This window comes from Melitaea cinxia, chromosome 25, assembly GCF_905220565.1.
Source record: "Melitaea cinxia chromosome 25, ilMelCinx1.1, whole genome shotgun sequence".
In the NCBI taxonomy this organism is placed as follows: domain Eukaryota; kingdom Metazoa; phylum Arthropoda; class Insecta; order Lepidoptera; family Nymphalidae; genus Melitaea; species Melitaea cinxia.
Window position 1 is genome coordinate 2,756,316 of NC_059418.1, and position 9,868 is coordinate 2,766,183.

The window sequence follows — 9,868 nt, forward strand, 5'->3', positions numbered from 1 at the left end:
TCATTGATGTAATAACGCAGCAGCGACCAAGTAGTTCTTAGTTTATAAGTTATTATGTTGTTGTTGTTGTATGTATGTATGTTTGTTTTTGTATGTTTTTATAATATAATATTTTAAATGCTACTTTGATTTATTTTTTCCCTATGGAAATTATTTTTAAAATTTTTATATATAATTTAGTTTCATTAAAATTCTTATTATTAGTACCCATGCAGCCAGAAGTGCGGCACAGCGCATCCCTCCCACCTAAGATTTATATAGGTATAAGTTGACTATTAGACTGACAATAAACAATTAAAAAGAAAGAAAGTAAAAAGAGCTTATTAGTTATATATTATATAATAAATTAAATTAAAAAACAAAGTACATGTATATCTTACAATCTATTTATTAAGCAATTAAGTATTGCTCTTCCATTCATGAGCTCGTCTTGACTGCTGGCAGCAGATAAACCAACAGGAGCTTCATCATCACCACCATCATGTGGTTCAGCTACTACGTCAACTGGTGGTGGTAGATGAGCTTGCAATGCAATGTTATGCAATACACAACATGCTAGTACAATTTTGCTGGCAACATGAGGATGGTAATGAAGAGTTCTATGTTTCAGCAAGCATCTCCAACGTGCTTTAAGTAGCCCAAAACATCGTTCAATGCAATTTTTTGCTTGTATGTGACGGGTGGTATACATTTCTTCCCGAGAACCTGGTGCAGCATTTAAAATTGGTGTCATTAACCATGGTCTCTGACGATATCCAGAATCACCTAAAACAAATTAAATAATTTAAATTATTTAGTGGTGAATTTTGTTAAGTTACAATGAATAGTATCCTTTTATCATAGTATTAAACAAAGTTGCTGTTCACATTTGTCTATATGTATATCCAATAACTCCTAAACCACACAATAGACGTTGATGGGTTTTCACTATCAGAAAATTTTTGTGTATAATATATAATTATATAGTACCTACATTTTATTTTACCCAGTGCAAAGCCAAGTTGGTAGACTAAAATATTATATTATACATAAAAAATGTATGCTTTTGTACACTTACCTAGTAACCATGTTTGTTCACCATGTCGATGAAGTTCACGCATGTATGGTTCAACTTGACTAGATGCCCATATAAAAGAATCATGCGTGGCTCCACCATATTTTGAATTTACATTTAAAATTTTTAAATTATGGTCACAAATCTGAAAAACCACATAACTTATAATAAAGAATATTAAAAGATAATTATTCTATCCCTAATTCTTATCAAATATAACAGCTTCATTGAATTTTAGTTTAGTAATGAAGTATATCTACTGATTCACATAATAATATAAAATTTACCATTTGTACATTCAAAGAGTGGTACCCTTTCCTGTTAAAAAACAAATGTTCATCATGGTCCGGTTTGACAATTGCTACATGGGTGCAGTCTATACAGCCTATAACACCAGGTAAATTAAATCTTTTCTGGAACCTAAAAAAATTTTCAGTGTTAAGTTAATAAATTTCGAATTTATTCAGTCACTGCAGTCTGAAGTTTATTCAGTATTGAAATGATACCTGCCTGATAAAAAATATATTGTTTATTAGGAAAAATGTACCCATTTAAATATAGTAATGATTATAAATAAAAAAGGATGTTAAATAAGTATTAGATACTCACTCTTGTCTTATGCTCGACCTTTTTTGTATTGTTTGGGGAAAGTCAATGTATCTCAACATATAATTACTGTTGAGTGCCTCTAGAACTTGTCGGATACACCGACTCGCTGTTCTTTGGGGTAAATGTTGAGTGACACCCACGATCCTTTAATACGACCCTGTAGCTAAGAAGCTCAGAGTACAAAGGACCTAGAAAAAGCAACAAACATGTAAATATGTACCTATCTTAATTGTCATAGCATTGTAAAAAGTAATGATTTCTATTTTATTTATTAACCTTTATTTCCAAGGGAATTTCTTTTGTTCCTCGCAATGATGAATGAACCCTTAAATCCCGACAAAGCTTTTTAAATGATATTTTGTCCAGTCTAAATCTTTCGACAAACAGAAGATCGGGAATTTCCCCAATATTTTCTAAACACTGGCGATTAATGTTTCTTCGCCTTCGTCTTAACCACACTTCTTCATTATGCGCAGCCCACGATAGTCTAAGCTTATGCATTTTAGCGTTAAATGAAACTAGATAACGAAATACACAAACAGTCACAATACGTCCACGGCCAGCTGATCAAAGATCCGCCATTTTATAGCGTTATCTACAAGGTCTTAGCGTTCGCTAAGTATCGAACGCTAGCAGGCGAATTAGTTTGTCAAAAGTGCCACTTGGCTAGGATTTCTAGGGAGAATTTGTACTTCTCTATCGTTTCGTATTAATGAATAGACTAAATGGACATTTTTAAATTCTATTCGTTCGCTCGGATCGCATGTCGAAAGCTAATGTCATTCCCATACATTGAGAATTTTATTCTATTCTATTCGTTTAGCGTTAATGCCACTTGTCTAAGGGCTCTGCTGTATCTTCATTTGCTTACTCATGAAGAGTTAGGAGATCGGAAACCATCCCAGTTTCTTCGCCATCTACGGAACCTAGCTGGAGCTGATGTACCGGACGAATTTATACGTTTACTGAGGACGAACCGTTTGCCTAGTCATGTTCAGGCGATTATTGCAGCTTAAGTCGATCTCCCCTTAGACAAAGTGGCGCAAATAGTGGATAAGATTCACGAGGAATCTCTAGAACCACAAGTAGCAGCAGCATCGACTTTAACTCCGGCACCGACGGAAAATTCGATGGCGCTAATAGAAAAGCTTGTTGAGCAAGTCGATAACCTATCACGGCAAGTTGCGGAGCTGTCCATCGGGCCCCACTCGCGTTCGAGAACTCAAGCGCATTTCCCTTGCTGGCGTCAACGGTCCCGGAGCCGCTCTGATGCTGGCTCGGGGCATTGCTGGTATCATCGACGTTTCGGGACGCAGTCAACGACGTGCCGCTCACCGTGTTCGTTTCATTCGGGAAACGAGACAAAGCAGTCAGTGAAGGCGGCAACGCGTGACTATGATAGTGTAGCCAGTGGCCGCGTTTTCGTAACGAACTATAAGAGTAAGGTGCAGTATTTAATAGATACCGGTTCAGACCTTTGTGTATCCATATAAGTATATTCGAGATAGGAAATGCATAAAGACAGACTATAAGTTGTTCGCCGCCAATGGGTCCACAATAAATACTTTCGGTTGGGTGAACCTGTGCTTTATCACCCGTGAGGACAGGTCTCCAGCTGGACGAGTGAGATCCGGAAACTGTGATAGCAGGACATGGTATGGTGAAGTACCTGTAAAAGATTTTATTTGGCACAAGGCATATGATAAGCGATGATGTCTAGCATCCACAAGTAAATTACAGTATTGTTCGAATTAATGTGAACACAAATGATAATTTGAAAAAATCAACATTTATTAGTCATAAGACAAAAAAAATAGAGAAATGAATACAATTTAAATTGTTTTAATAGAAAATGTGTCCCCCTTTGGCTTTTATAACTTCTTCAACACGTTTTGGCATGGAATCGACAAGTTTTTTACAGTTTTCTTTTATTTGCTGGTCTCGAAACCATGTATGGATTACAGCCTCAATTAGTTTTGTTTTTGTTGTGCAATCCATTTTACGAAGTCTAGCTTTTACAATAGCCCACAGATTTTCAATGGGATTAAGGTCCGGCGAGTTCCCTGGCCATTCAAGGCATGATATATTGTTGTCCTTGAAATATTTCTTCATGATCTTGGACACGTGGCATGGAGCCGAATCTTGTTGAAAAACTTCTTGACCGTTAGCATCAACTTTTCTTAGTTCAACTTCCAATCTTTGTTCTAGCAAGTCTCTGTATTTTTGCGAGTTCATCATCCCTTCAATTGGCACAAGGCATCCGGTACCTTTATAAGAAAAGCAGCCCCAAAACATCTTCTTTAATGGATGTTTAACAGCTTGATCAATATGAGCTGCCGTAATCTTTTCGTTGTCACTTTTTCTAACGAAACGAGATCGCTGTCCTTGTACCAAAAAATGGCTCTCATCTGAGAACAACACTTTTCTCCAATCTTCAACAGTCCAGCTCACATATTTCTTTGCCCAATCATATCGTTTTTTCATCATAGCAGCAGTCAGTAACTGTTTTTTTTGAGGTCTAATTGTTTTTCTTCCCCCTTCAATGAGTCGTTTTCGTACGGTGGAGTCATGAATAATAACTCCAGCGTGTGCTAAGTCTTGCTGAAGGTCTTGGCTGGTTTTCCTAGGGTTTAATTTACTTTCTCTAATTAAAAAAACTTCGTCCCTTGCTGTTGTCTTTCTTTTCCTTCCACATTTCCCTTTTCTGTTTACTTCAATCGTCCCAGTGTCCCTTTTCTGTTGCAAAATTTTGTTGACAGCTCCTAAACTTACACCACACTCCTTGGCAATATCTCTTTGAGTCATGGAGGTGTGTTCATTCAAAGTCACAATTTTAGTACGCTTTTTGGGAGTAATATCCATCTTCACAAATAAAAAGCAAATAAAGCCTTAGTTCACTCAAAATACAATAATTCGCAAAAACAACAAATGCAACGCGTCTGTACCTTGTTATATGCTATTACTTACTGACCAATTACTGACTGACAAAACAGTAAAACAAAATGGCCGCTCCTTTGACATAAAAGTATTGCCAACTGTGAAAAAAAGTTAAATTGTGAAAAATGTTGATGTGTTCACATTAATTCGAACAATACTGTATAATGCGATAAAACGGAATACGGAAGCTGAAGCCCACGCAAGTAGTTCACCATGGAACAGCACCTGTGTTCATCAGCAAAGACCTGAAATCTGCACCACAGGTTTTCTTACGGCAAGATTTCATTCGAAAACCCTTACAAGCACCGTACGCTGGACCTTTTGTCGTCGTTGAACATGGAGACAAATTCTTCACTATAGATATTCGAGGGAAACCTACCACCGTCTCAATTGACAGGCTGAAACCAGCATATCTGCTGAGTGACCTAGCTCCGCCTAAGGAGGAAGCCTCGAATGTAAAGGAGAGATAGTAACAATATCGAGGATCGTCGAACTCGATCAGGAAGACGAGTACGATTCCCAGATTTTTTTTACCTTAACGGTCTCCGGGAGGGCTGATGTAGCGAGTAAATACGCACGCCACGCATCATCAGAGTCGGTTAAAGCACCGCTATGCGGCCGACGCTGCACTCGGGCGCGCCTCGCGATTCATCGTGCGAGATCGGTTTTCCCTCGCCCGGCAGTCTACTACCGATTACCACGCCGGAAGGCTGCGCGCGCTCTGCTTAAGTTTATGCCTCGCTAGCTTATTATTTTTTTTGCGTGTCCTAACTACCATATTTCATGTTCTAAGCTATTTCTGTACTCGCACTATCCTTCTCTCTGTATTTTTCTTCCTTGGACAATATAAGTGTTTAACGTGTACCTTACTATCTTTAATTTATCCCTGCGTAACTTTTTCCTGTGCTTCTTAATAATATATAGACTATATTATATCTGTAATATCGTTTCTACTTAGAAACTTTCCTACTACTTCAGCTCCTTATAATTATAAGGAAGCATGGGAACAATTATCTAAACGTTACAACAATAAGAAATATAATTGCAACGCGATGAAGACATTATTTGGACAAAAATCAATACGACATGAATCAACAAATGCACTCAAACATTTGTTAGATACAACAACATCTTGTCTGAAAGCTCTTAATAATCTGAAAACACAGAACCTACATGATTAAAACCACATTGTCACGGTGGGCGGAATTTTTTTTGTAACATAGTTGTAATACTCCATTTGTATTGATTAAGATTTTTTTTGTCTAAACTTTATTGCAATTTGTGATTAGTATACAAGATTACTCATAGATGTAATGTTTCATTTACATTGTGATTTTTTTCGTATCTAAGCTTACTTTGTTACAACTTGTAATTAGTGTATAAGATTACTTTACTTACCATAGTGTAAAGGACTAAGTCCTTGGTGGGCGGGATGAATAAAAGATTAATGTTTATTTGATATGAATAATGTATTTAGTTCCTTTACCTACAAATAGATGGCGTTGTGCGTTCGAGTCAGGCTAATTATTGATTTAATATAAAGAATTGTATTTAGTTCCTTAATTTACTAATAGATGGCGTTGTGCCACCTGTTAAATCGCACAGTCAAGATCATTTCATTAATATACTTAAGAGATTTCCGATTGTCATTTTAGAGTTAAAAATACGAGTTTAAATACGAGTTTCAATATACGAGTAAAGTAAACGTGTGTGAGTGTTTCATTTTCAACAGTAAGTTTAACTTCCTAATCCATTCTCTTCCCAATACAGGATCCACTTTTCTATCAATAACATAGATTCTTCCTATGACTTCTGTATTTTTGTATTTAATGTTTACATTACAGGTTCCCCGTGGGTAAAGTATTTCTCCTGTGGAAGTCTTTAACTTTATTGGTGTATTTTCCAATTTAAGGTCACTGAAATTTTCTTTATAATATTGTACAGAGCATGTAGTAACTGCTGCACCCGTACCTAAATCTAATGTATGTAATTTCCCGTTCAGTTGTAATGTAATATTGAATTTATCATTTTGTACATTGTTTTTGTGAAATATTTTATGTATTTCATAAATTTCATTAGCATCTTCTATGTGCTGTTTATTTACCAGCTCTAGTTGTTTTTGGCCTTTTAAGCATACTGATTGGATATGTCCTTTTGTTTTACATTTCTTAAAAAATAATTTATCTTTTGATTAAAAGATACACTGCGTTGCTGAATGGTTTTCTCTTCCACAACGGTAACACTTTATTTTCCTTCCTCTTTTATTAATTGTATTGTATGTAGGTCTTTTATATGTATTTATATTTGTATTTTGTATAAATTTTTTTAGTTTTCTTTGATATTTTGTTTATATTTAGTCGAATATCCGTACACATTTCTTTTGTTTCTACTTTGATTGCAATCCTAATTAAATTATCAAATTTTGTAGAAGAAGATTCTTGTAATAATCTTTCTTTAAATTCAGATTTACGCCGCCCTCGTATGAACTGTACTCGTAGATGAGTCTCAAAAGTACTATTTTTACAATTATTGCAAATAAAGTTACATTTTCCGCCTATTTCTTTTAATCCAGCTACGTAATTAGCAATGCTTTCACACTCGTGCTGTTGACATAGACAGAATTTGTGTTGTTGAGCGACTTCACCGGGTTCTGGGGCAATATGATTCCTTAGCAATTCTACAAGATCATCATAGATTTTTGATTCTAGACACTCTGGCGCTGTAATGTTTTTCAGTACTTGGTAGTATTTAGGGCCAATACAATTGAGAAAAATTTGCATTTTAATTGTAGCACTTGTGACACCTTTCAAGGTAATATAATTTTGAAGTCTTTGTAAATAGGTCGAAAATAATTCATTGCTTTCACCATAATGTTGCAATGTGATAGCACTAACCGTTTTATCAGTGGTTTTTAAGGCTTGTCGTAATTGTACTTGCTGTAATTGTATTTCACGCATCGTTTCTATCATTTGGGACAAAACTTGCCTTAGTTGTTGTTCAATTGTAGCGTATTATGTACGTACGTGTGTAAAGGGAAAGGGAATATGTAAAACGGGTTATCATCACAGGATTTGGAACCCTTAGAACAAGGAAAATGGGTGTATAGGACGTGGATGCCCGCGAGATTACTTATTTTCACTTTTTTTTCCGTGATTACACTGATTAACAATGGTTTTGCCCATGAATGATGAAATAGAAAAATAGGCAGTACTTGGTAAATACTAATCATCCATTATAATATTACAAGCGTCTTAGCTCGAGTTATCGAGCTATGCAAGTTTAAACTTGTATTGCGTTCGCCGTACTCTTGCAAGTTTCGAGATTTAATACATCATAAAGAACGTTAAGATTGCGCTGGCGTTCGCTATCAAACACCGTGAAAATACAATTAGTGTATGACGTAGTAATAGCACTGTAACAACATACAGCAACGTCTTAAGTGTATCTAACAAATTTTGTTTTTAGTTTTTATTGTGAAGTTTGAACTAAAACTTTGTGAATTTATATTTTTGATATGCCTCGTTCCTGTGAAAGCAATCCTAACAATTTTTGTTACGTGTGTGGTAAATTCAGTACAAAAAATACGAGCGAAAACTTCAGTCCCAGAATCTGTCGTGCTTACGCCGTGCCTTGGAGTAATGAAAAACTTACTGGAAAAGTTGGTAGTAGTGAAAAAACACAATGCTCGCCGGAAAAAACCTAAGGTCCAAATTTTGAGGAAGACAATGCAATCTTTAGCATTAGATATTCCGGTTGAGTTCGAAAGAAAACTGTGTGATATTCACCAAGTTTCTAAATGGAAAGCTACTTAATTTCGATTTATTTTACTTTATATTTGACCATTATTTTCAAAAATGTGTTATCTGAAAACAAATGTAGACATTTCTTATTATTATATGTTGCTTGTAGAATTTTAAATGATGATTTGAATGCAGTTAGATACACTGATTACGCTCAAGATCAACTGAGACTATTTTTTAATTCGTTACCATCTGAATACGGCGAAGATGCGCAAGTATTAAATATGCACAATTTAATACACTTACCAGACGATGTTCGTCATTTCCAAGTTTACTTAAGCGAAATATCGGCATTTTGAGGTGAAAATTATATAGGTTTGTTTAAGAATTTGGTATAATCACCTTACAAACCACATACCCAAATTGCCAATCGCTTGGACGAATTAGAACTAAAGTATCCAATCAAGATTATCAGCAAAGCTAGTAAGTATTTACGCACATCAATTATTTTATTTAGAGTATTAAAATTAATCTCGAGGTAATACGTTTTGATTAAACTTTTAATAGATATTAAAATCGAATTTAATCTTTTAGAAGTTTTAAATTGTACAACGTAATTTTGTTTTCGCCAATGTCATTGAATTTCAGTCTAATAATAGAATTTATGGTGCTCGGTGTTGTAGTAATCGTGTAGTAACATAATTTATTGCCGTTTCAGAGGATTATAATCAAGGATCACGCCGAGTAAAAAAATCATTTAAAACAATTAAAACAAATGATGTTGAGAGCACTGAGAGTGAATCTATGGCTGATCAAAATAATGAGCCTATGCCCTTGAGTTCCACACATGTCTGTGGGTTGTTGTCACAAAAGCAGCCTTTGGACACAAGAAAAAATACTCAAAGCCGCACTGGATGCAGTGATGGTTTAAATTTTATAGCGGAACTCTTTGAATCTGCAATTCCTTCCAATGACAATTTAGAAGCTAAAAAGAGCGATGAAGCTGCATGTGAAAGTACAATGGAACTTAAGGGTATTTCTTAATATTTCCTGAATTAGTTATCATGTAATAATAATTGAATGATACGTGTTTTTGAAACTACCCATGATAATTACAAATTGACATTGAACAAACATATTAACACGTTCACTGCGTAGCTCAAAAATACAATATTTCCACTGGTGCGGTACAAGACGATATTGCTATGTACTATAATTTTTTCTAATGCGAAACAAGACTAATGTGTCCGGTACTCCATTTTTTTTTAAACTTCTATTTCTCATTAAGTTTTTACTTTATGGCAACTTTTTGACTTTTATCGGTATCTAAAAACCTTAAACTATATTCATTTCTCTTGGTTGTAGAATTGGACTACTAATTTTACATTTATAGATATAAACATCTTACAGGACTTAAATGTCATGTAGCGCACCTAAAGTGGTGAAATTTTCTAATAGTCGATAAACAGATAGTGATGTTAATAAGAAAACAAATATTTATCGATATTATTTTTATTTATAAAGAAAA

General features: G+C 35.0%; 1 protein-coding gene across 1 annotated transcript; it reads right to left on the minus strand.

Annotated features, from left to right (window-relative positions):
- Nucleotides 1–314: 314 nt before the first annotated feature.
- On the minus strand, nucleotides 315–1,605 carry LOC123665884 (putative nuclease HARBI1). Its single transcript, XM_045600114.1, has 4 exons — nucleotides 1,565–1,605; nucleotides 1,342–1,474; nucleotides 1,058–1,199; nucleotides 315–765 (listed from the first exon to the last, which is right to left on the minus strand). The coding sequence occupies exons 1-4, from the start codon at nucleotides 1,603–1,605 to the stop codon at nucleotides 377–379; spliced, it is 705 nt and encodes a 234-aa protein (XP_045456070.1). The 3' UTR covers nucleotides 315–376.
- Between the last annotated feature and the right edge of the window lie 8,263 nt (nucleotides 1,606–9,868).

What these genes read in the sequence shown, in the direction of transcription:
- LOC123665884 (XM_045600114.1), bottom strand. Translation starts at nt 1,605, where the DNA reads ATGGGTACATTTTTCCTAATAAACAATATATTTTTTATCAG. An exon ending in ACTCTTTGAATGTACAAATG is followed by an intron (nt 1,200 to 1,341) that starts GTAAATTTTATA and finishes GTGGTTTTTCAG; the next exon opens with ATTTGTGACCATAATTTAAA. An exon ending in TGAACAAACATGGTTACTAG is followed by an intron (nt 766 to 1,057) that starts GTAAGTGTACAA and finishes AATTTGTTTTAG; the next exon opens with GTGATTCTGGATATCGTCAG.